This window comes from Orycteropus afer, unplaced genomic scaffold, assembly GCF_000298275.1.
Source record: "Orycteropus afer afer isolate SDZICR_OR568_19922 unplaced genomic scaffold, OryAfe1.0 scaffold00015, whole genome shotgun sequence".
Lineage (NCBI taxonomy): Eukaryota > Metazoa > Chordata > Mammalia > Tubulidentata > Orycteropodidae > Orycteropus > Orycteropus afer.
The window spans coordinates 6,132,421-6,159,565 of record NW_006921602.1 but is presented as its reverse complement, the minus strand read 5'-3'; the positions used below and the strand labels follow the sequence as shown (position 1 = coordinate 6,159,565).

Genomic DNA, 27,145 nt, shown 5'->3' with positions numbered 1-27,145 from the left:
TCCATAATGAACCACAGCCCTCCATGATGATCTTATTAAAGAGCCACAGCACTGCTGCCATGTGACAGAGAAGCCATGAAGAGACAGAAGAGGAAGGTCTGGAGAGCAAAGGGGGTAAATCCTGATCAATCTTCCTAAAACGCACTTTTGATCATGTCACATCCTGTCCCATCTCTCCTATTTAAAGGTCTTTAGTGGCCATGGGGATCAAGTGCAAATTCATAGGATTCCTAGTCCCCATCCATCAATGAGCCTCATCCCTAGGCAACTTGTCTCTAGCTTCACCCCACTGCCAGCCTCCCTGACCTGCAGCAAAAATGTTGACATACCTGGCATTTCTTCAGCACAGTCCTACTGACAAAGCTCTTCCCCAGGCATCACCTCATTGAATCTGCAGACACTTGGAAATCTACCTGTTCTATCCCTCCCAGGGAGCCTGCCCCTACAGAACCACTTAGGGACAGCAAGGACTGTCTGCTGAGGCAATTCCACCAGTGTCTTCTCAGCTTCCTACGGGCCAATAACATCTGAAAGGGCCAATGAGGTCTGAAAACCAAAGCTTCAAACTACTTCATTCTGGTTCAACCTTCTGAATTTACCTTTTCACCCCAGATAAACTGAATCAGAATCTACATTTTAACAAGATCACCAGGTGATTTTAAGTATGCATTAATAATCATTTGGGGATCTTGTTCCAATACAGATTCTGATTTCGTATCTCTGGGGTGGAAATGTAAATTCTTGGCAGAGGGCTGATGAACAGGAAATAAGTGGGTCAAAGACCTGATGAAGAAACAGCACAACCTAGCTCAGGCTCAGGCTGTGGAACCTTGACTGCCACCCACGCCCAGTGAAGTGAGTAGAAGATCAGTCTGCAGAGGTCAGTTCCCCGGTTCCACTAATCAGAGACATGTGAAATCAAAGCTTCTAACTGAGCCCAGCAGCATTAAAGCATTCTGAAAGGACACCATGCCATGCAGAGATGGGACACTTCTCACAGCATTAAGGTGGCTATCTGCCAGATGGTAGTGTACGGCCCAAAGCACTCCACTGCTAACCAGAAGGCTGGCGTTTCAAACCCACCAGCCACTCCTCAGAAGGAAGGTTAGGCAATCTACTTTGGTAGTGATACCACATCGGAAACCCAAGGAGGGGATGCTACGAGTTGGATCCGACTTGATGGCAGTGAAGTTTTTTTTGGGATTAAAAAAAAAAAAGCTTCAAAGCGTTAAAAGATCACCATTATCAGGGAGCCACTGAATTCAATCCAACTCTCCTGGGTAATTGACAAAGGTAGGTGGAAACCAAATGAACCACCGGAGGTTACATGGTAAACTCATTGTGGAATCAAACTTTGGGCCACACTCAAGAACACCTAACTTTGAGCCCACACCCCAAAGCTACAGCCTCTCCATGGTGAACTCCTCGAAACAAGAGGAAACAGGCAATGAAAATAAAAATAGTTGTAGGCCTCAGCCAAAAGAATTAAGGTCTGATGCCAGGTCCCCTTTTCTCTCTCCCACTCCCCCTCCAGCCTATCCCCCCAACAGGGCTAGAAATGAAAAAAAAAAAAAGGCAGGGAAAGGCTAAACGGTCTCAAAGATAAAACCCTCGACCTTGGCCTCCTTCCTCACCACCTCTATCCAAAAATGACAGCAGCACTGGCAATGACAGAAGCAGAGCAAATGCGCAGCACTGAAGCTCTGGTGTCCAACTGCCAACTGGAAACTGTTGATTTGGACAGAAACAGGGATCAATCATGCAGAAGAACCTAAGGCTGGGTTGAAAGATTTTTCTATTTAAGACCACAAAACAAATTAGCCAAGGGTCACATATAAGCAGCAATTTAATCTCAGTTTTTTCTCCTTTCGAGAAATGTGCAATGTGATGCTTGCCTAAGTCTGGTAAAGGTATCGGTGATTGAAGTGCGAGAAATACTAAGAAATAGAGTTCTATGTTTCTAAGTAACTGGAAAGGGGATAACTGGGAAGCAATGGAATGAGAAATAAAGAAGGAATGGGGAAGCTGCTGGAAGATTGAGTAGGGAAGGGAAAGGAAAGAGACAGATAAGGACAGAGACATTGAGTAAAAGACTGTCAGTATGAGGAAAGATAGGGGAAGGTTATAGGCTTGGTAGGTTTTGCTTAACGTCCTGAGTCCCACCCTCCTCATTTGAGTTTTGGAACTAGAACTTTATCCATATTTACTGTTTTTGGAATTAGGTTACAGATTAAGAGTTAATTGTTCACAGGTCTATAGCTGTTTTAATCTTAAACTGCTAAAAAAAAAAAAAAAAAAAAAACCCCAAAAACAAGACAAGGGACAATGTAAAAAGGACATCATCATTTTTGTTTTCATCAGGAGTATGTGAAGGAGGTCCCTGCCATGGCAGCCATCACAGACAAGGTCGTCCCTGGCTATGTTGACAGAAACAAGGAGAACAGACCAAGGTTCCCTGGTCAGTTCCAAACCACTCTGTGTTCATGAGACCAAGTTTTAAATTCTACTCTCAGAGTTCAGAAAGTTGAGGAAGAGCAAACTTGAGGAAGGCAAGCAAAGCAGGGTGGGGAAGACTGTGACACTAGAAGAACAATTGAAGGAACTAGTGATGTTTTGGGCCAGAGGGTTGGGGAGACACATGATAGCTATCTTTATTCAACTATTTAAAGGAGTGTCATGTGCAACTGGAAGTATATTTACTCTGTGTAGTTCAGACAGCTCAAGAACGATCAGTGTGCAGCAGCAGCTTTCTGTCCAACTTACAACATAAAAGCGTGTTTAAAATCATTCTGGCTGTCCCGCGTAAGAATGGGCTTCTCTGAAAAGTAGTGAACTCCCTCTCTGTCCCTATAAGCATATGAAGCAGAAGCTGCTAAGTGACTGTTCACAGTGAACCTTACACATAAACAGTACTCAACAGTAACTGAATGAATGAATAAATAAAATTGTAGGAAGAAGTGCTGCAAGGAGGTAAGCTCTGGGTTTTCCCACCTCTTAAAACAATGACTTTGAGCTTTTCCACTTTGAAGAAGATCTTTCTCCTACAGAGCAGCTGGTGGGTTTGAACTGCCAGTCTTTTGGTTAGCAGCTAAGCACTTAATTACTGAGCCACCAGGGCTCCCTGTTTAGGTTAAAGCCTTCTAATTTACTTATTCAATAATATTTAGTGTCTATTATATGCCAGGAGCCAAGCGATACAGGCAATCAAAGTGACTGCCCTCATGCATTCTCATTCTAGTGGGGGAATGTGATAGAATGTATACAAATGCTACCAAAAAATGAGAAAGTAAAGCAGGAGTGGCAAAGACACTACATTCTTTACAAAATGTGGTCAGAGAAGGCCTATCCAAGAAGATGAGCATTCAGAGGACAGCTGAAGCCAACTGAACACCTGGGGAAGAGCCTTCCAGGCAGAGAGAAGAGCCAGGGCAAAGACCTTGAGAGGGCAACAAGTGTGGCCCTTCTGGGTACTAGCTAGGAGGCCATATGGCCACAACAGAACTTGTGGAAGGAAAGGAAAAGAGGTGGTATTATGGAATGGGGCAGGGAGAAGGTTGCTGTATGTCACAGGCACCCCTATACACATAGGGACATATAGGTTATTCTCATGTAACTGCTTGCAGGGTGATGGGGTTTCCACAGACAGTGAAAGACAGAATTCTTCAAACTATAGAAAAGAAAGTAAGACCCAAGACCTAGCCAGAAGCCTGAGACTTCCCTTGCCCTATCTTAAGTGAAAAAGAGCCACACACACACACAAAAATAATAAAATAAAAAAAAAAGTAAAGGTGCTTCATTCAGAACTGCATACACACAATGTTTCCAGGTAGAAATGAGCCTAAGCCACATATCTGAGAAATATTTCACGGGAAAATGTTTTGATTATGAGTGTCTGGGCACATGAGTAGTGGTCAGAAAATCTGGTTTAGTTCCAGGTTTTGCCACTTAGGAACTGTGTGACTTTGGACAAGATGTCACACTGAGGCTCAATTTCTTCATCTGTAAAAAATGGGGAGAAGAATCCCTACCAATCTCACAAGTCTGTGGGACTGAATGAGATAATAATGGCTGCGTATGAAAGGAACAAGTAAACCATGCCTTCCTGGAGGTTACTATGATGAATTGTATGAGTAGGTCTCTTATCCAAGACTTTGCACCCCAGAAAGCAGAGACTAGATGCTGTGCAAATCTGAGTCCCCCACACTGCCTTGTACTTAGCTCTCAATAAATGTTTGCCAAACTGAAAAGTATTAAAAGTTTAACCTAGGGAAAAACATTCTGCCATTTTTTCCTCCTATCAAACCACAACACTTTGCCAGAATGCTGCAGACAGTCTCTCTTCACTGTAATCCTTCACCTAGGGGGAAGAACCAACTAAGTCACATCAGAATAGTGGGTCAGGAATGGGGAGGGGAACATGGCCTGACACCTCTGCTGAAGGCTCCCTGGTCTCTGCCCCACCCCACCTTTCTCAAACATCCTGAGCTGATCCGGCTCCAGGCTCACGTCAGGGGTGAAAGATGGTTCCACAGACCATTCTAGGATAGAGTCAGGGCCTTCTATAAAGCGACTAAAGCCAGGGAAATGCACAATCTACACAACATCCCACCACAGACTAAAAAGCCTCACTCTATTCCAGCTCCTCAATTTTATGGAGGGGAGGCTGAAGCCCATTAAGTAAAAATAACTAGTCCAAAGACCCTTCTGTTTTTTCATTCTTTTACAGTTTTTAAATTTTTTAACATATTCATTTTAAACCAAAAAGATTAAGGAAATGTTACTACTTCATCACATCCTGTTGACTGTCTTCCAAGTTAACCACCCATTAAATTATCCTTTTAGGGTTTGTTTACACATATATATACAAAAGCAGAATCTTATTTTTCTTTTTTACCCTAAACTAGCATTTTATATACTGTTCTTTACCTTGCCCTTTTTCATGGTTCATTTATAATCAGTACATGAAGACCTTCATTATTTGCAACTGTATTACAAAGTCATTGTGCAGATGTATCATTTGTCTTAATCAGTCCCTTATTGCTGAGTATTTGGGTTGCTTCAAATCTTTTGCTCTAATAAATAATTCTGCAACAAATAATCTTGCACATGTCATTTTGCATTCACCCAGCTTATTAACAAAAGAGCAGGAAACAGGTACCACTTCTGACCCACAGGGCGGCAGTCACAGATCACTGGAGTGACTCAAATGGGCTCACCACTATCTATCTATATAGACAAGTTACTTAAACTCCACTCATTCAATAAAACCTATTTTAGAACCAACTAAATGTCAGGCACTATGCCAGGCACTGGGGATTGTAATACAGTGATAAAGGTGTCCCTATCTTCTGCCCTCAGAGTACCCTAACTGGGAGGAATAAGCAAGGGAAGGGACTGTTACAATACACACAAGGGTGGTTCAGGGTCCTTGAGAGCCTTCTGATCTCTCTGGGACAGTCTCCCTGTCTGGAAATGGGTAGCCATACCTACACCTCAGTGGTGTTCTTAAGGATCAAAAAAGTAATGCTTCCCAAATACCAAGCATCAGGCAAGGGTTATAGTAGGTGCTCAATAAGGAATAAGCCTCCTCCCATCCCAGAATGGTTCTAAGTGATGGCAAGGGGAGCAAGGTATTCTAGACAAAACACACAGCATTGTCATACCCACTCAACACCCACCACCACTCTTTTCTTACAGAAAATGAGAATATACTGCTACATTTTATAATAAATTTTTATTGTGATTTGGGTGAAAGTTTACAGAGCAAATGCACTTTCCATACAGCAGCTCACATATACTTTGTCTCATGACACTGATTACAATTTCCCACAATGCAATAGCTTCCTTCCCACTTTCTCCCTATAGTTACCTCTTCCCTGTGTCTTTCCCTCCATGCACTCCTGCCCCCTGAGCTGTCTCCCTGTGCATACACAGCCCTTCTTTCTCCCATGATTGATCTCTCCAAGGAGTGCACCTACCTAGTGTAAATGTTCAGCTCATATGCCTGTCTTCTGTTTGGCTGGAAGCCACAGGAGTGGGTTTAATCCCAGACCTGAAGGGCAGAGCTAGAGGCCATAGTCTCAGTGGTTCCACTAGGCTCTATCAGACCAGCAAAGCTGGTCCTTTTTTTAAAAGGAAAAAAAAAAAAAAAAGATCTTGAGTTTTGTATTCCATTGTTCTCCCACTCTATCCAGGATCTCCTACAGAGATCCCTCTCCAAGAGGTTGACAGCGTTAGCCGAGCACCATCTAGTTCTTCTGACCTCATAGTATGAGCTGAGGATTGTATGGTTTGCTACTTATTTTTTGAGATAGCAATGTGAGTCCCTAATTATGTCTTCTTTTTACTGTCAATTTGATTCCAACTCATGGTGAACCCACATGTGCAAACTAAAAATGTTCCACAGAATTGCCAGGCTTTACTTCCAATGTGCCTCTAGGTGGGCTTGAACCATCACCCTTTCAGTCAGTAGTCCAATGTTTAATCATTTATGCCACCCAGAGACTCCTCAATTATGCCTTGTTGTTGTTATGTGCCGTGGAGTCGGACCCAACTCATAGCGACCCCTCCTTGGGTTGCCGAGGCAGTATCACTATGGAAGTAGATTGCCCATCTTCCTTCCAAGGAGTGGCTGGTGGGTTTGAACCACCAGCCTTCTGGTTAGCAGTCAAGTGACTTAGGCACTATGCTACTAGAGCTCCCCAATTAGGCTTCTTCCCTACCCTCAAACAACTATCCATATAGAGGCTTTTCAAACTCTCTTTAGTATTTTTAAGGAACTCTGGTGGCATAGTGGGTAAGGCATTTGGCTGCTAACTCCAAGGTTGATGGTTCAAACCCACCAGCTGCTCTGTGGGATGAAGATGAGGCAATCTAATTCCATTAAGATTTAAAGCCTTGGAAAATCCAATGGGGGTCGCTGAGAGTTAGAATCAACTTGACGACAGTGGGTTTGGTTTTTATTACAAAGGAACTCTGGTGGTATAGTGTTTAAAGTATTCAAGATACTAATCAAAAGGTTGGCAGTTTGAACCCACCAGCCGCTCTATGAAAGAAAGATTAGGCAGTTGCTTCTGTAAAGATTTACAGCTTTGGAAATCCTATGGAGCAGTTCTACTCTGTCCTATAGGGTCACTATGAGTTGGAATCAACTCGATGGCAGTGGGATTTTTGCTTTTAGTAACTCTAGGCACCCTGATATGCTTCTCATTTGTGTACACAAGCCCTAGTGTTCGAAGTATGGTATGTCAGAGCCATGGGGGAAAGCAGACACATTTGTTAAGAACCTTGCCACAGAAAGGTATGTGCAGGCATACAGAAAGTTGGTATTATCGGGATTTTCTTGACCGTGTGAAATAATCATTTCAAAGGAGTGAGGGGTGGGAAATCAGAAGAATCACTGAACATTTTATTTTCTTTTAAATAACTACAGATTTTAGCATGTTCTACTTCAGTTTTGGAAGAGTAGACTTTATAATAAAGAAGAGCAAGGGACAAAAGTCAAGAGTACAGAGTATTCCTATATTGTCAACAGGCCCTAAGAAACTAGGAGGAGGCAGGAAGTTGAAGCTGGGATTCCCAGGTTGTGTGCACAGCTCCAAAGTCCAATGACCTGGCTTTCTGCACCCAAGATCAGACCCTTAGTACTGTGTAACCTTGGGCTAGTTATCATCTAACCTTTCTGAGCCTCAGTTCCTTCAAGTGTTCAAATGAAAAGTAATCCCACTCATTGTGCAGTGTTTCTGTACAGATTAAATAAGATCACATATGGTGTCTGGCACATAAGAACTCACATGAAAAATAAACACAACATATAGAAAAGATATCAAATTCTTTCTCAACATTTAGTAAGAAGATGAAAATTGAATGCCTTCTCTTAAGAAGTTTAAAGGAGAACAGTAGAGGGACTTGAGACAGATGCATGTGAGCCTTGAATAATGAGGAGTCATTTGTCAGCAGGAAAGAGAAGAAAGGCCATAATGGATCAGAACAGTGTGGTCAGTGGCTGAAGCACCAGGAGGGGTACTAGGAATGGGGAGACAGAGACAGATACCATAATATATTTTTTAGTGTCTTTACCTTTCTGTAATTCCCTACATGTTAAGACATCACTACTATAATATCCTTATAAACTTTCCTGAACTTGGGTTGTTCCTTTCCCCAAACATCAGGTCCAAGGTTTAAAGGAACACACAGGAGGGAAAAAAAAAAAGAGTGTGTGATATATCTGAGGGAAACTAAGAACTCTATGATGGAAAGTTGGCACAAAGTCTTATTTCACTGGAAGCATCTTTTAAACTCATGCAGGATACCTGCTTCTAAATGAAAACTATGAGCTAATTATGGTTCATCCTCGTCCTTGGGAGATGAGTTGATGACCACTGACTTAACTGTAGGCTCTTCTTCCCTTAAGCCCCAGATGCTCTGGAGTCCAGCTTCGCCATCGTTGGTCACAGGCATCTATCTGGCGGATCACTCCAGCGCACTTGAAGGTGTCTTGACCCCCAAACCAGATGTGGAAGACTTGAAGGTACAGCTGTTATCAGAAAAGTAGTAAGGGAATCTAACCAGAGGCACAAAAGACCTATACAGAGAAAACTATAAAACACTACAAACAAGAAATTAAAAGACCTATATATAAATGGAAAAATATACCATGCTCATGGATAGGAAGACTTAACATTGTAAAAATGTCAATACAAACCAAAGTGACCTACATATATAACACAATCCTGATTCACAGTCCATCATGATTCTTTTAAAGTATTGGAAAAACTAATCACCGACTCTATATGGAAAGGAAAGAGACCCTGGAGAAGTAAAGCACTACTAAACAGGAGGCCTTTCACTCGGCAATCTCAAAACTTAAGGTAGTTTATAACAGCCAGGTACAAGGACAAACGCAGAGACCAATGGAACAGAATTCAGAACCCAGAAGTAAATCTATCCACCTATGGTCAGCTTATCTTCGACAAAGGGCTGAAACTCTTTAAATGGGGAAGAGGTGGTCTCTTTAAGAAATGGTACTGACAAAACTGGATTATCCACTTGCAGAAAAATGACACAGGACCCCTATCTTACACTATAAACAAAACAAAAACCCAAGTTGGATCAAAGACCTGAACGTAAAACCTAGAACTATAAAAACCATCAAAGAAAAAATAGGGACAAACTTATGGGTCCTAATACATAGCACATATACACTACTGAACATAACTACAAACACACAAATACTAGAAGATGAAACAGATGATTGGGAAACACTAAAAATTAGACACTTTTGTGCATCAAAAGACTTCACCAAAAAAGTAAAGTGAGAACCCACAGACTAGGAAAAAAAATTGGCAATGATATACCGGACAAGGGGCTAATCTCTAAAATTTATGGAAAACCTTAACACCTCAACAACGGAAAGACAAATAATCCAATTAAAAAATGGACAGACATGAAAAGACACTTTGCACCAAAAACATGGATGAACCTCAAGGACATTATGCTGAGTGAGATTAGTCAAACACAGAAGGACAAATATTTTATGAGCACAGTACTGTAAAAAGTCAAGAAAAGCGATTCATATACAAAGAAATATTCTTTGATGGTTATCGGGGTGGGAAGAGAGGGTAAACCACTAATTAGAGAGTAGTACAAGTTTACTTGGGTGAAGGAAAAAGCAATAAAAAAGGCAAAGGAAAAGTAAGGGGGAATCCTCTGAGAAACAGTGACATTTCCCTAGGCCAGAACAAGACCCACTCCAGAGCTGGTTGGTTAGTCACTAGTTGCCTGGAGAGCTGACTGGCAATTATAGACGTGTTTGATTAACTTTTGCCCCGTGCAACATGCATAACCATAAATGAGAAAACAAATCTATTATTGCTAATAAATGCAATTTGGAAGTACAAATCTTTCAAAGTAGGAGTCTTGAAAAGATAGTAAAAGACATTCTGGGTTGAAAAAGCAAGTGAGTCTGCTGGCCTGGGGAAATGTCTCAGGTTGGGTGTGAGCAAAGAGTATTTGGCCAGCTGTTGTAATTTTCTCTCTGGTTTGTATCATTCCATCTTGCCTACTAATCATCACCTCATGAATTTGCATCTTCATCTCCCTGGGCTTCAGCTTCCTCACTGGGAAGATAACTCCTAGAGTAATTCCAGATCAAATATTCTAAGGTTCTGGCTCATGGGGGCAAGACTAGTGTAGTCATTTGAGCAACTGCTCAAATGCCAGCTGCAGATGGCTTTCTGGATCACCCATCCCCTTTAATGTGGCTTTATCTGTCTGTGTGCCAGTTATTACACCTGCAGCTTTGCCTTTGTTTGCTGGTTTATTGACTGTTTTTCACAATGGAACAGAAGCTCCATGAGAGCAGAACAGATCACGCCCTTGTCTAGTTCACTGCTATATCCATGCCTAGAACAGAACCTGGCACACAACAGGCAACCAATATGTGCTAAATAAATGAACAAATGAGTTAGATGAAGCTGGGGCATCAGTCAGAAGATGAGGGATTCCAACCCTGCACTTCCATTTATGATCTGGGTGACCTTGGCACTTAACCCCTCCAAAGTATTTTCTATTTGCAGACACCATTACTCCCATAACTCTAGTTAACATCAGACACTAGGCTAGCCAAGTGCTGCCCATCATTAGGGACACTTGTGGCTACACTAAGTCTTCTGGGGCTAATAAGGCATTCATCAGATTCAAGTTGATTTTCTGACACAGTGGGCTCCTCTCAGACCACAATCCAGACTTTGCTGGAGTCTAGGAACTCTGGTAGCGTGGTGCCTAAGGCACCTGACCACTAACCAGAAGGCTGGCGGCTCAAACCCACCAGCCACTCCTGGGAAGGAAGGCTGGGCAATCTACTTCCGTAGTGATATGGCCTCGGAAACCAAAGAAGGGGTCGCTATGAGTTGGGTCTGACTAGATCGCACATAACAACAATGGCCAAATAGTGAGACACACTCTCACTTTCACATCTGACCTTGCTCTGAGGCTGCTCTGACAATGATCACGCTAGCCACCAGAAATGACGGAAGACTCCTGAATACCTACAGAGGCAACTGCTGCCCTGCCCCAGTGCCCCTTCAGCTTTAAAAGAATGGCATTTCGTTCTAGCTTTCCTCCTGCCCCATGAGCTCCCAAGCCTGTTCCTTCTCTACGAGAAACCTTCCAGACCCACACACCACACTTAGACTCCGACACACCAATGCTCAACTAAGACACACAAAGGTATATCTGCAATGGAGGGGTAAACTGGATGGAGGCTAAAGGAATAGAGCCGCTCATGGCCCCAGGCCAATCTCTGCAGACAGGCTTCTTAAGGTCTGCCAAAGACAGCTGGGGAGCTTTCTAAAAATGCATGCCTGCCTCTACTCTTCCTAGGCCCTACTCTAGGCGCACCCTAATCTCCATGGGGAAAGGGAAACGTTTAGAAGCGGAAGGAACTCGCTAGGTTACTCTGTCGGTCAGTTCCTGGTCCTCCATATGGAACAGGTCCCTGAGCCAGAACAGGCAGATCTTTCACACAGGCAGCATATCTGACGTCATCATACAGCCTTCCTAACGTCCCCAGCCACAGGGGAGTCATGCTAGGCTCCTACACACCCCTCAACGCTGCCCTCTGGTTGGGGGTTTGGGAAGAGACACTGACCAAAGCCAACGGAAAGCAGAGCTACAAGTGTACACCCAAATGTGCTACCAGAATTAGCTGAAGCAGACAGCACAGCATGACCCAGCAGTCCTGGTGACTGTACTTTTATGTCAGATGGGATGGACACAACTTGCTTCCTTTCTTTCAAGTTAAGGAAGACTTTCTGGACAAAGGGACCTCTCAGAGGCTGTTGGAATGAAAGAAGGGGGGTGGGGGCACAACAACGACCCAGAGTTCTGCAGCCAGGAGGGAGTTGTAAGGCAAGAAGGGCTGATGCCTTGGAGCAACTGCTGCAGAAAAGGCAACCCAGGCAGAAGACCACCTCATCTCCACAATGGAAAAGGAGGCCCAGGGGTGGGGAATGTCTGTAGCCTGGCTGATGTCCCTCCAGTCTCACTTCAACAAAGTTTGGGGGCTCTGTGTCCTGTCCCAAGGCCCTTCTACCTCCTGCTACCTGCTTTAGCAGCTCCAAGTGCTACCTCCTTCTGGGGCAAAGATAGCTCTTGTAAGAGCCACTCCCACCACACATAAGGTCAAGGTCTAGCAAAAACCTGATTCAGACAGGCTGCCCACCCCCTCCCATTTAAGCCTGGGCCAGTTAGAATCTACTAACATTCAGGGGCTGTCTGCGACACACCTGGTACAAGCCATCTTTCCTTCAGTCCTGAGAAAAAACCCAGCAGAGCAGGCATTATTTTTACTCACCATCTTATAGATGAGGCAATTGCCCCATAGCCCCAAGCAATGGAGCTCAGCAGACCCCAGCTCTGCATACTACACTAGGATGCTTGGCCCGGGGGTCCCCCCTTATTCTTCCAAAAGGTATAGAGAAGCCTGTCAATCCTCTGGAGATTTAGGATGGGGCAAATCCAGTCTAGCTCAATAAATCTCACTCAACACTCCAGTAGCAGCCTCATGAGATACAGGTAAATGAAAAAATTACAAGTATGATGAGTGCCAATATGGGCAAGAGTGTGAATTCCACAGGGCTATTAGGGTTGTGTAAGGGAGCAGATGCCTGTACCCCAGGTTAGATCCTGCACCCTTCTTTATTTCTTGCTTTCTTTGTTTCATTTTTCTTTTTTTCCCCCGACATCCATTTAGCTTACTTCTTCCTACTTGCTGTGTAATTCTGCACCCTATCTCAGGGTGGTGGTTCCCAACTGTGCTTTAGAGTCCCCTTTGGAGAGTTCTAAAAATATACAGGCTGGGCACCACCCTCGGAGACAGATTCACTTGTTGGGGTAAAGCCTGGGAATTTCTTAAAATGCTCCCCAGGTGGTTCCAACATACAACCGGGGTTGAAATTAGCTTTACTAACCACATTATCTTCTTTCCTCTCATCTTTCTTTTGCCAACACCATCCATCTATAACCCACTCTGCCATACCCAGAGACAACCCCCCCAATCCAGCCCATCCAGAACATAGGAACTGGATTCAATAAACTGAATTTGCTAACATGTAATTAGCATTCATCTAACTCCCTGCATTATTCTGGACGCTGGGCATACATATCAGTGAAAGTACGCTTCCCCAGCCACTCCCTTCAAAGCAGGTGAGGCAAACAGCTAAGGTGAAATTTGATTATATAATGTGCTCGCCCCCCAATGCATGGCCCTCGAAGAAATCTAAAAGTAATCCCTTTAAATTCATTACTGTAAGCCCTTAACCCTGTAACTCCTCACACACACACACTCACATACACCCTCATTCTCATGACTTCTGCAGGAGGCAGCAGAATTCAGCCTTACAGACCTTCTAGGTACTGGGGGCTGCAGAGTCCAGGACAATTTCACCCTGGGCTGTGTCTAAGTGCCAAACAGAAATACTGGCAGGCCACTCTCTTTAGGCTTTCTGTCCCTCCACTCCAGCTCTTGTAGCCTATAGCAGATGGTAACTTTTACTTAACCCCAGCCTAAATACAAGTAAGAGAGCAGCCTCTCCACCTCCACCTCCACCTCTTGGCCTGACCTTAAATCTATAGAATCCTCCCACCTGGGCCTCTCAGGACACCTGCAGGGGCAGACAGCCCAGGGTTTGCCTCTGCTGGACACTTGGGGATGAGCTAAAGGTGAGTTGGTACGTCTGCACACACAGCCTAACCAGGCAGTACACAGCTGACACAGCAATGGGCCCATGATTCACTGGGGGACTCAGGCAGGACAATGGATTTTTCCTGTCACTCAAAGATGGGTTATGAACATCCTCCACCCCTACCCATCACACACCAGGGCTGGGAGGATCTTAACAAGGAAATGGTGCTGGCAAGATACATGCATTTCTTTTACACTATAAACTTTCATACTGAAAGTAAAGCAAGCAACTGATGAGAGCAGTGGTCTCCTAAGTGGATTACGCCAGATAACCACTTTGGTGTAGGAAGAAAATACTAGTACTTTTAATATTCTTTTATTTTATCCTTCTTCAATTCTATTTTTTGATGTTATGTTGTATATAACATCTATATGTAATGCGCACATAACCTATAATAACTAAAAATCAGACACACTGGCATTCACATTAAATTTGTTACTGATCAAAAAAGAAATGTTTGAAGAACCCCTGGGTTTGAGAAGAAACTGTTGCCCATCTCAGAAGCAAGCTCAATCAGAAACTCATTCAAAACCAAGTGGAAAGCAGTGGACACGAGCTGATGTTTTGTTTCAGTGGCTTGGTGCTTGGTTTGCCAGACAGGTTATGAAGAAAGAGATCAAGAATGTATAAGAACAACCAAGGTTCCTTCATTTAATCAAAACTTCCAGAATGCCCACCATGTGATAAGTGCTGTGCTAAGCTCTGAAGACACACAACAATGAGCAAAAATAGGCCCCTTACTTACATGATACAGCTTACCAGCTACACAGGGAGACAGAGATGCTAATTAAATAATCACATTTAGGAATGTATAATTACAAACTAAGGAGCCCTGGTGGTGCAATGTCTAAGTACTTGGTTGCTAACTGAAAGCTTGACAGTTTGAACCTGCCCAGAAGCTCTGTAGGAGAAAGACCTGGCAATCTGCTCCCATAAAGATCACAGCCTAGAAAACCCTATGGGGAAGACTACTCTGTCATTTACGTAGCTAAAAGTTCAAATCAACTTGATAGCACCTAACAGCAATTACAAGCTGAAGCACTTTGCAGAAAAAGCTCCTTAAGAATTCTGTAACAAGAGGGGGATCTATGTAGGAGATCTTGAATATAGGGAGAACAACAGGGAACAAAACTCAAAATCATTGGGGGGGGGTGCAAAAAAGGGGAGACCAGGTTTGCTGGTCTGACAGAGCCTGGTGAAACCAGAGACTACAGCCCCTAGCTGCCTTTCAGGTCTGGAATTGAACATACCCCTACGACTTCCAGCCAAACAAAAGACAAGTACATGAGGTGAACATTTACATGAGATAGACACACTCCTTGGAGAGAACAGTCATGGGAGAAAGAAGGGCTGTGTATGCACAGGAAGACAGCTCAGGGGGCAGGAGTGCATGGAGGGAAGGACACAGGGAAGGGGTAAACTATGGGGATGAAGTGGGAAGGGAGCTATTGTATTATGGGAAATTGTAGTCAATGTCATGAGGCAAAGAGTATGTGAACTGCTGTATGGAAAATAAATTTGCTCTATAAACTTTCACCCAAATCACAATTAAAAAATAAAAAGAATTCTGTAATAAAGAGACTACCCTAGACCCGAGGAACGGCAGATGAAGGAGACAGTAAAGACAATTAGATGCTACCTAATAGTGTGGAGATCTGAGATAAATCCATTAACTAAAAAGGTGACCAAAGCAGAGGGAAAAGATGAGAGTAAGAGACTGGCAATAGCTAAACCATGAAAAACCACTTTGGCCTTATTAAGGATTATGGACTCTATCCTAAGAACAATGAGGTATTTTAAGGATGGGTGACATGATTACATCTATGTTTTGATAAGATCATTCTGGCTGAAGTTTGAAGTGTGGCATTAAGGGGCCAGGCTGTGATTTAGGGAGATCAGCTGGTAAGCAGTAAAGGGTGATATTTTGAATTGATAGGACTCTTTTGACACACCGGTTAAGGCATTCGGCTCCTAATCAAAAGGCTGGTGGTTTGAACCCACCAGCTGCTCCACAGGAGAAAGATGAGACAGTCTGTTTCCATCAAGATGTGCAGCACTGGAAACCCTGTGGGGCAGTTCTACTCCGTCTTATAGGGTAGGGTCATATGAGTCAGACTGACTTGATGGCAGCGGGTCTGCGTGATGGATGGAAAGACGGTGCATGGGGGGCGGGGAGAAGTAGTCACAGGTTTTGTTTGGACATGCCAAGTGTGGGGCAATCTGGAGACCCTGAGGAGACATCAGATGAGTCTCAAACTTCTGAGGTTGGGGCTGGAGATGTAAATAGCACATCCCATCAGTGCACGGATGCTATCTACTCTGTCAGTGAGGGTGAGACTTAATGGGGAGGGAATCCAGAGTACGAGGGCCCAGGCCCCAGCCTTGACCAAGCCCACAGCTGCATGGGGGTGGAGGGCAGGAACAACAAAAGTTGACACCAGAAACAGAAATGGCTACAGTAGGAGAAAACCAGACAAAGGGAAAATCAAGGTGGGAACATTGTGTTAAGGTCAAGGGTGTCAAATGCTGCTGCTGAGAGTCATTTATTAGATGTTGAAGCCTACTGGGATTTTAGGAACTATTTAGGAAGCAAACCAGACTCAAGAGGGTTAAGGCATGAGAGGTGAGGAAGTGGAGAGAGTGGTTTCAGTCAATTCAAGAAGTATGGGTGTAAAAGGGAGGAGAAATGGGGCAGTAGTTAAAATGGGGTGTAGGACTGAGGGAAGCTTTCTGTTTGTCTTTTTTAAGGTGTAAGAAACATCTCAAGCTTGAAAAGGAACCAAACGAGAATAGTGGCTAGGTGCCCAAGAGGAAGAAGGGAAGACTGAAGGCTAAGAAGGCTAAGAGCAGCTGAGACCCAAAGGACAGCTGAACTGGGCAGAGAGATAAGAGGCAGGTTTGGGTCTAAGAAACCAAGAGGCTTTGACTCTCTTACAAGAGAAAGGTTACCAGCTTAGAGGGGAAGGGTGGCAGGCTAGTCGGTGGTTTGAGGAGTGGAGGTCCAGAGAAAGCAGCAGCTCAGGAGATAGCCATGTCATGATACTATTCTCAGCAGAAGTTACTTGGCACCCAATGCTAGGGCTGCTCCATCATGTTCAGAGGTATACTCAGATTTAGAAACAACTTATTATTGAAATTCTTTCAATAATGACTCTACTGGGAAGTCTGAAACTTACAGTAGAGAAACACCTCATTTCTCATCAAACCAAACGTTACATTTTAATATAATGTGTTTTGGACAATGTAATATATTTAAGTGAATGTAAATTATAGAAGCTGCTTTGGTTGTGTTGTGGTTAAAGTACTGGGCTGCTAACCAAAAGGTTGGTGGTTTGAACGCACCAGTTGCTTGGCGAGAGAAAGATGTGGCAGTCTGCTTCCGTAAAGATTTACAGCCTTGGAAACCCTATGGGGGCAGTTCTACTCTGCGCCACAGGGTCGTGATGAGTCAGAATGGACTTAATGCCAGTGGGCTTGGTTTTGGTTTTTGGTTAACTATGGTGTTTGAGTGGAACAGACCATACTAACAGTAACAGCTAATATTTATTGAGTGCTTACTATGCCAGACTACGTGTTAAAAAACAAACAAAAAATTTAGTGTGGTGACGTCACATGTCAAGAGTAGAAATGGGCTCCAAGGACAGGGCTTTATATTCATTCATTACAGTTCAACTTCGTGCTGAGAATTTGCATTCCCACCTCAAGATCTTGATAAATGTAGCTTCTGATTCAGTGTATCTGGTGGAAAGTCAAATCCTCAGCAAGGAGTTGAACTGGAATGATTGGTTCAAAGCCCTGTCCAAAAGCTTTCAATGGCTGATGTTACAGAACCAGATCACAAGTCTTTCTGGGTAAACTAGAATCTCTGACCTTTTAGTTAGAAACCCAACCAGGTGTGGGTCTTCAGGCTGTATTAAAAAAACCAAACCCACTGCCATCTAGTCGACTCACAGTGAACCTCCACTGGGTTTCCAAGGTGATAAACCTTTATGGAAGTAGGCTGCCTCATCTTCCTTCTGCAGAGGTACTGGTGGGTTTGAACTGCCAACCATATGGTTGACAGTCAAATGTCTTAGGTACTGTACTACCAGAGCTCCATCCAGACTGTACAGTAGCTACTATTTATATGATACCCTCATTCTACAGAGACTGAAAGTAAGGCATTGTAAGGAGAGTCTTGCCCAAGGCCTATGGCTAGAAGTAGGAGAGACAAACACATACCCAGGCAGTCTGGGTGGGAGCAGAAGTCAAGAGCTTCATCAGCACATGCCCCTCTCCACAATCTTCTTTCCCTCCGTGCTGGAAAATGTGGGAGCCCCAAGGCTTCTTTCATAAATGTGGCACACAGAAGAGCTAGAGGACACTGGATGATCAAGAGCACAGGGAAGGGGGTGGGAGAACAGGGCTGGCTGAGGGCCACTGGCAGTCAGGAAACTTGGGAGGCATCTATCTAGGACAAGAATGCGGGATGATGATTCCTTAATGTCATGACAGGGTCTGGGGTGGGAAAGAGGTAGAAGTAAGGAGACCAACTTGAAAACATGGGACCCAACGACAGTGCTTTAAAACCAGGAGAAAATAGTATTGACCCTCAGTGGAGAGGTATCACAGAGCTACAAGACATTCTCTCATCTTCTGAAATCAAACCACAAAGTATTTGAACATGAACGAACCTTAGTATCTGTCTTTTTAATGTCTTTCAAACATTAACAAGTAATGAAATCAACTTATGGGTCAAATCCAGTAAAACGGTTTTTATTTTTAATGAAAAGTGACTTTCACACAGTAAGGGAGAATACTTTTCCACAAAACTTTTCTTTCCATTTTCCCTGTAACATATGTATGTATGTATTCATACTCTAGCAGCAGCGTAAAACTTATTTCTTACTGTTAGGATCAAAAGAGTTTGAAAGCCACAATCTAACTCAACTCCCTCATTTCTAGAGGAGAAAACAGAAGTCAAAAGAGGCTTAACAACTTGTCCAAGTTAGTTAACAACAAAGGGAAGACCAGAACCCAAATCTTTAATAGTTCTCTGCTAATTTCCCCACCAAACCAGAATCGAAACACAAATACCTTTGAGGAAGACAGCTCTGACTTGAATCCACATTCTAGTACAGCAAGCTGATCTCTTAGATCTGCTGCCTGGAGCAAGTTTTGGTAAAGGAGAGGGTAGATGAGCATACTAGGGTAACTGTGAAGCTAAAAGAAAATAAACTGGAGTGAAAACACCAGGGTTTCAGGGCGTGCTCCGTAGGTACAGGACAGGGCTTGGTGTGGTCGAATAAAGGCATTTTAACTTGTTTACAGACTTTGATTAACAAGTATCAGGACAACTGGTTCTATATACAATGAGGCTGCTTCCCCACCTGAGAAGGTGGCCCAGGACCACAGTGAGTTAACCACCTAGTTTCAAAGAATGCTGCTAAAAGAGTTCCAACAATGGATGCCTTCACAAGTCTTTATCCCTGGCAGAGTCCACCTCTTTAATAAAAACATCGCTGCTGGGTATGTATCATTTGTCATATAATTCTATTATATAAATTCTATTTCACCATAATTTAAGATTCAGAGTCAGGTCCATGCTCCTCTATTTGTTTGTGGGAAGAAGTCAGCTGTGATAGGGGACTAGAAGGTACTTCTAGGACACTAGAGAATTAGCTAGAGCAGAGGGTGGTTGTTGTTATTTGCCGTCAAGTCGGACCCGACTCATAGTGACCCCTCCTTGGGTTTCCGAGGCAGTATCATTTTGGAATTAGATTGCCCCAACTTCCTTCCGAGGAGTGGCTGGTGGGTTTGAACCGCCAGCCTTCTGGTTAGCAGTCAAGTGCCTTAGGCACTACGCTACCAGAGCTCCCAGAGCAGAGGGTAGACAGGTGAAAATGGGGGTGTGGGTATGGGGCAGCGACAGCAAATACCTGTAAGACAATGTCAATGTCCCCTTTGGAAATCAGAGCAAAGGGCTTCCTCTTAAACCAAGTCAGAACTCAGGCCAAACAATGGGGCCAAGTTCATTCAAACACTACTGAACAACAAGGTCTCTTCTCCTGCACTGACTACATGAAGGTAGAGAGGGTACAATGTAAGACGACATTTGAGTATTCTATGCAACTTCTATAAAAGATCATCAACAGCCTCCGGTTTTTAATTTCAAAGCATGTAATGAACTTTTACTAAAGCTCTGGGATGACCAATCAGGGGCTAAATCAGGTACCTTTCCAGTGATGCTGCAAATAAGAAAGATGACAGATTGTGTAACTCTAAAGCAAGTCACCTTGCAAGGCTAGTGGTGTAGCAGCAGCTGGGAGAAGAAACTAGTCCATGGTTGGCTGTCTTAGAAGTACAGATAGATCAGTTATAGGGATAGGAACTCATCTCCTTGGACTCATACCTCCTACCCTCTTACAGCTTCTATCTATTCCAACCTATTTTTTATCTGTTCCTCCTGCACAATAGGTTAGGCAGAAAAGGCAGGAGGTAGAAATTTGGTTTCTGAAACTCAAAGCCACTTTGCTGCTGGTTCTTTCCCCAGGAAGCATGCACGGTAGGAAGAGCAGAAGAAGAATCTCAAAACTAGAGATTCCAGGACTATCTGTGGTTTTCAATTATCTGTGCTCTGAGGATCTAATGTCAGCCACCAGTTACACAGCGGCTGCACCTTCTGCAGGCCTCAAAGCTAAAATCGTTGCAATTCACAGCTCCTTCCTGCTAGCCTAGGAAACATATCTAAAACCAAAGAGTAACTATTCCACTACAAGACATGCACAAATCTTCTGAGATATTCTGAGTATGTAACAAATAATTTCAGTTGGTTGTACAGACCTTCTGGATGGAGAGGGGTGCTTAATAATATTAAACTGGTTAACAAGCAAAATTTCTCAAAAGTTCTTTGATTAAGGCTGATTTTCACTAGGCTCCTACCACTTAATAAAAACCAAAACAACAACAAAAAAAGATTTTGCCAACTCATAACAACCCCTCCTTGGGTCTCCAGGCAGTATCACTATGGAAGTAGATTACCCAATCTTCCTTCTAAGGAGTGGCCTGGTGGATTTGAACCACCAGCCTTCTGGTTAGCAGTCAAATGCCTTAGGCACTAGGCAAGAAAGACCCTCAAAGCACCACCCAAATGCATGGCTTGTCACAAAAAAAAAAAAAAAAAAAAGATACCAAGGTCCCCCAGGCTGCTAAACCAGGGATTAGCAAACTTTTTCTGTAAAAATTCCAGATAGTAAATTTTGCCAGAAGCCAAAATTGAGGATATTATATTGGTACTTATACAAAAGAAAACAAAATTCCACAAATTCCTCAATAAAATTCAAAAGCTAATACAGGATCTTTTGTAACACAGGTCTGTAAATTAAGACAAACGGAATTCTTTTTGAGGGGATATTTCACTTAATTGGGGCTCAAAACTAGTATTCCCTACCATCATATCAACTGTGTTGTTCATCTGTACAAATTTTTCTTAGCTCATGGGCTGCACAGAAATTGGCAGCTCAGCAATCATATGCCAATCCCCGTGCTAAATTAATGTCTAGGGAATGGAGCCCAGGAATCAACAATTTATATGCTCCCCAGGTGACTGATGACAGGCTTCATCAGGGACCTGATGGACTATACAATCCTCAAGGTCTCTACCGTCCACCTAAGGGGCCTTTGGTTTCATGGTGTGAGGAGAACCCTGCTCTGCTGCCTAAGGGTTGTCTGACCTTCTCTCTAAACCTCAGACGATTCAGCCTCACAACAAGGATGATGCTACACTGCTTGGATTACCCTTAAGAAGATGTTATGTGGATTAAGTGAGATGATCCAGAAAGTGTTATTGGTATGATTAACCAGTATATCCCAGACACCAAGGACATGCCAATTATTGGTTTTTTTTGGCAGCAGAAAGTAGTAACTACATGCAAGATTCCATACAAGCTACTTCTAAGAGTGGCTTGCCTCTTTTTACCAAAATATGACAAGTGTTCCCCCAACAAGTAAACGGCCAGATTTGCTGCAGTCTAGATGTGACATGCTAAACAAAACTCAAAAAATGGGTAGCTTACCCCTAAAATGACAATCTAAAGAACTTGTTTGTCCTGAACTCTACCTCCAAAATACACAAACTATCTCCAACTAGGAGGCAATGCAGTCTTCATCTGAATACTTCCAATAACAGGAAGGGAGCTCTGGTGGCATAGTGCCTAAGGCATAATCAGAAGGCTGGTGGTTCAAACCATCAGCCACTCCTCCGAAGGAAGACTGTGCAATCTACTTTGGTAGTCATACTGCCTCGGAAAACCAAGGAGGGGTCGCTTTGAGTTGGATCAGACTTGGTGGCATGAGTTTTATTTTAATGATGGGGAACTCTCATAAACCGGAGAGGAAAAAAGGTCTTCCTCCGTGTATTTTACTCAAAAGGGAGTTTTCAAGAGAGACAATAGAGGTTAAGCGTAGGTAGACTGCTGTCTAGATTTAAATCCTAGTTCTGCCACTCGCCAATTATGTGGTAACATCTCTATGCCTTAATTTCCTTATGTGCAATATGAGCATATTAATAGTACCTAACTCATAGGCTAGTTATGGGGATTAAATTAGGTGGTATGTGTAATCCACTTTAAACTGTGCCTGACACAATATGGGTGCTATGTAAACATTAGTTATTATTTTTCTTGTTGCTGTTTGTATTTTAAACCATGGAAAGGTTCAAAGCTACGCCTCACACCATCCCATTTCTTTAACACTGCCATATATTGTGCATCTACTGAGGGCCAGATCAAACTAGTTTTGCCACTTACTGATTAAATGGGATTACTGTTCCCAATTTACAGGTGAGGGATCCAAGGTTCAAAGAGATAGATTAAATTAACCTGCCTCCGTTAACATGGGTGGGTGGGGGGGCGGAATTTAGTTGTGTGGTCAGTGTGATTAGAGAGTCCAGTTTCATAATGGAAACCCCCAGACTCAAAACTAACAGCCGCAATCCAGTAAAGACACACAACTGACCATGACTATACCGAGTTGGACAAGCTCAATTTTCTGCCTATGGATGCCTGGTTGGCCTGAATAAATCAGAGTTAATATCAGGCTACTTGAACCCAATTAGGCAGTTAAGTTAGTCTGGAAAACATCATGAGATGTAGTCCAAAGGTCAAAGTTAAACCTGGCTAGGATTCCTAGGCAGCCCTTGCCGGTACTGCAATGAGAGCCAGTCTCCACGCAGACATCAGAGTTCAAACAGTGAGGTGCTTAACCAGCACCGATAGCTTTTTAAGAGTCCCAGCATCAGCGATACCTTTCCTGGCGCCACAGCCAAAAGAAAGAGGGAGTGGGTCAGCAGAGAAACATTATTTACTTTTATTAAAAGCAAATTTTATTCTCATTCAGTTTAGGATCACATTTACTAAGGTAGCTGACTTCCCCGGGGCAAAAATAAACGCGGAAGAGTGGGCAAAGGATGGGGGCAGTTTGTGAAAGCTAGCCTTAGCAGCCCGCGGGGCGCTAAAACATCCACCTGAAACACGGTGCAAGACCTACCTTCCAGGAGAGCCCAGCCCTGGGGCGCTTCCCCAAAGCAACAACTCTTCCTTGCCGGGTAAACTGCTCCTGTCCTTGGCTTCAGTCAGGACCGCCCGAGTCGCGTGCGCGACCTCCCTCCCGAAAAATAAACCTCGTTTAATTTCTCCTCACCATTTTATTTCCGCGGAAAGAACAACTAGAGTGATCACTTCGTCTTAATTTAAGGCGTAGCTAAGATATAGAAATTCGTCTGAAACGCCCGCGGGAGGAAAAGCGATGACTGGCGAGAGTAAGGGTGGGGGAAGTAAAGAACGCGAAAGGGGGGAGCCTTTGCAGGAAGGACTATCGCCCTCCCAATGCAACCGCCGCCGCGACACTCCGGCGAACACTTAGGCCGCAGACATTAAGAGATGGCCACAGTCGGGGTCCCGAGAATGACTTGGGGTCCCCCTGAGCCACCTTCCCCCGCTGCCTCCGTGCCCAGGGCCGTCGGGGCAATGGCGCAAGCCTCCGCTCCCCCACCCCGCCCGCCCCACAGCGACAACATCCACGGTGACAAAATGGCAGCCCAGCGCCCGGCAGTCGTGCCACAGGCGCGCTAGGCCTTGGCGGCCTTCCCCGCCCCCAATAATGCCTCGCACCCCTCGGGCTCAGTCCCGGGCGGGCCTGATTATTAAAATATTTTAAAAGTAATAATAATAAATACAACACCCTGAGCTCGGTACCAGCTCGGGAAGCCGCAAGGGCAGTCCCGGGACCGCGGCAACGCGACCGCGCCCCAGCCCCCGCGCACGGCGTCCAAGCCGCCCGGGCGCCCCACCGCATGGAGCCAGCGCCCGCATTCCGAGCCCCGCGCTCCGCGTCCGCCGCGCCGTGGGGGAGGGGCGGGGCGGGCCGCGAGAGACCCGGGAAAACATGGCTGCTCGTCCTAGTTCGGCGTCGCGGCGTGGCCTCCAGCCCCCGGAACAGAGTTGGGAGAGGCTCCGAAGGTGGGTGTGTGTGGGCCCCGGGGGCAGCGCGGCGGGGAGGGGTGCAGGGGGCGCTCTCCCGGAGCTATTATTTGCATTAAGAACGTTTCAAAAGAAAATAGTTCCTCCTCCCCCACGTCTTTTGTCCCTCATTAGGTAGCTTTTTCCCCCTTACTCCTCAAATATGCAGAAAGTGCCCCCCCCACCCCCATTTGCGCCCTACCCCGTCTTAAGGCCGGGGGCAGGCGTGTGGGCACAGAAACTAGAAGGCGAGGGGGCGAAGCGTGAGAAATCTCTCAGTTCGGAGCGTCGCGCTCCCCTCCCCCAACACACACACACATACACACACACACACACAGTCGGTGAAGTTTAAAGAGCTGGTTCGACCCGCTTTAGATCCTGTTCCCAGTTGGTCAGCAATGTTTTAAGGGTTTGACCAACGAACTGCCCCTCCACTTCGAGCATCCACGACCCCGGCCCCCCACTTGGCGCCCTTCCCCCTCCACACAGGGGGCTTCCGGAAAGTACGCGGGAAGACCGTGGCCTCCGGCCCCCTCCCCCATCACCACACCCTGCCCCAAATCCTCCGGCTCCGGGTCCAAACTGGGATGGTACTGGCCAGAGAAAGAAAAACCGTCGGCTATTTGTTGGCGTAAACTCCTGCCTTCTCCTGCGGCCGCCCCCTCCCCTCCGGCGGCCACCCCCCCCCAGCCCTGCGCGCCATAAGGCACTCGCACGTCTCCAGTCCACAGCTGCGTTTTGACTTGAAGAGGGGCCGGCACAAAAACGCTCTTGTTTTGAAAAGTCACACACGTTTGGGGGAGGAACTAGGGAAAAGGGGAAGCAAGGCCAGCCTCCACCAGGGATTCAGGTTTTAACAGGTTGGAGGGGCGACAGGTCAGCGCGCTGTGCTACCCAAATTCCCAACTCTGCGCAAACCGGGCCGCCAAGGCTGAAGGGGGTCCTCCCCGCCAACCAGCGCGCCTCAGATCTCCCCGTAGGGCTGTCGGCCAGCATCTTCGCCCCAGGCCTAGAGGTCTCCTCCGCTGAGCTGCCAACTCGCATAAAACCCGTTTTAAAGCAGAGACAAATAAAAACGAGTGTGCAAGTAACCCACCCTCACCTTCCCCTCTGCTTGGGGGTGGGCTTTTGCCAAAGCCTCCCCTTCCCATCCACGTAAGTTTCCTTCGGCCGGACTCCCGCTGCTGCCCAATCGATAACGGCTAAGACAAGGCAAACTCCCGTTCCGGAGCTGCGTGTTTTCCATGCCCGCATGAATCTGGACCCATCCAATACCCACCATCACATTACCAGCTCTGGGCAGCTCGCGTCCTGACAAAGTTTCCCATGCCCATTTATGAACCTGGCGCGAACAGCTACCAAAGAGCCCACCCCAGAGAAAGACAGGCCAGGGGGTTCGTGTTGTGGGGGGAGGCGAGGCTCCGAAGCTGGCATCTTAGGGAGGCCGGAAGAGCTGGGGCGAGGGGGGACCGGGACATAGCCTTTCGATAACTTGCAATAGCGATCGCTTGAGGTGGGGAGGCGCGGGGATTATCTGTGCACGTTCGAAAAATCCCTCCCCCCGCCTTCTAATTTATCCTCCCTTCCGAAGGAGGGGAAGAAACATCAGCATCTGGCCCGAAGGTGGGGTGGAAAGAGTGAGGGAGAAAGAGGAGGAAAGGAAGGGAGGCAGAGAAAGGGAGGGAGGGAGGGAGAGAAAGGGCGCGTTCACGAACACTACAAAGTTACAAATATGGCTCCCCCGTCTCTCGCCTCATCACTGCAAAGAAATGAAGACGCACTTTAAACTCAAGCCGTTCCCAACTCCACTGCAGCCCCCTCCCCACGCGTTCTCCCCGGGGGCCTCGGCCCACATTTATCAGAAACTAAACAGGACTCGCGAAGCCCAAAACTTATTGTGTGTAAGAGAGAGAAAGGGAGGGGGAAAGCGCGGGGGGGGCGCGGAAGGAGAGATAAATTTATAAAATATCGAACCCCTTTATTTTTGTTGTTAAACCCAGGAGGCAGCCCCTGTCCTCCCCCTCCCTCGTTAATCTTTCCCCCCGACAGAGTCACGGGAGCAGCGAGCTCAGAGGGTAATTCTCCCTCATTCTCTCCGACTCAAACGCGTGCGCCCGCTGGCCCCCGATGGGTGCACACTCGCACGCACACTCGCACCCACACTCGCACACTCAGACGCGCACACGCGGGATGGAGCACACGCACAGGTAGTCACACACCAAGGGCAGCGGCAGCAGCAGCCGGAACAAGCTCGGATGGCATTGCAACCCCCAACCTTGCAATTCATTTGCAGTCCGACCTCTAAACCCACACCTTCTGGGCGCCCCCCCCCCCAAAAAAAAAAACAGTGCCTCCTCCCAACACACACACAAAGTAGGAGAATGGACCGACAGATATTTTTGGCAAATGCTCACATCAGAGGGCGTCCTGTTCCGCAGCTCTAAATGAATCCGTTTGTCCATGTCCATCTCTCGCTTGCTCTCTCTGCAGAGGCTCCCGCGCCGGCGGAATTCAATCAATAAACCCCGAACCCACGGCCGCGCGTTTTAGGACTTTGAAGGCTCAACCAGCTCCGCTCGGTTCTCGAGCCCCCAGCGCCCGCAGCGCACACTAACCTGATCGTCGTGGAGGCGGGATCTGCGGCCAAGAGGACGAGCGGCAGCAGCCTGAGCCAATCACCGCCGAGGGTCTCCGGGCAACAGCCCACGGTGGCGGCGGCGGGGGGGGAAGGGACCAATGGGCGGGCTGCGCAGCCAGCCAGGGAGGTTCAGCCATTTGGTCGTGCTGCCGGAGACCGAGCCCTTTAGATTTCCAGGCGGCTGAGGAGCGCGGTGGCTGCTTGTGGCTGAGCAAGGGGGGTGGGCGGAATGGCGGGGGAAGGTGACTGTGCCTCGGGGGCCGAGC

At 45.8% G+C, this 27,145-nt stretch overlaps 1 protein-coding gene across 1 annotated transcript in view; it reads right to left on the bottom strand.

The window, feature by feature from the left end:
* Positions 1–26,709, bottom strand: part of ANP32A (acidic nuclear phosphoprotein 32 family member A) — a 42,996-nt gene extending 16,287 nt beyond the window's left edge. The window contains exon 1 of the mRNA XM_007957318.1: positions 26,656–26,709. Within this exon, the coding sequence (XP_007955509.1) occupies positions 26,656–26,709 (54 nt within the window). The remainder of the gene's footprint in view (positions 1–26,655) is intronic.
* Between the last annotated feature and the right edge of the window lie 436 nt (positions 26,710–27,145).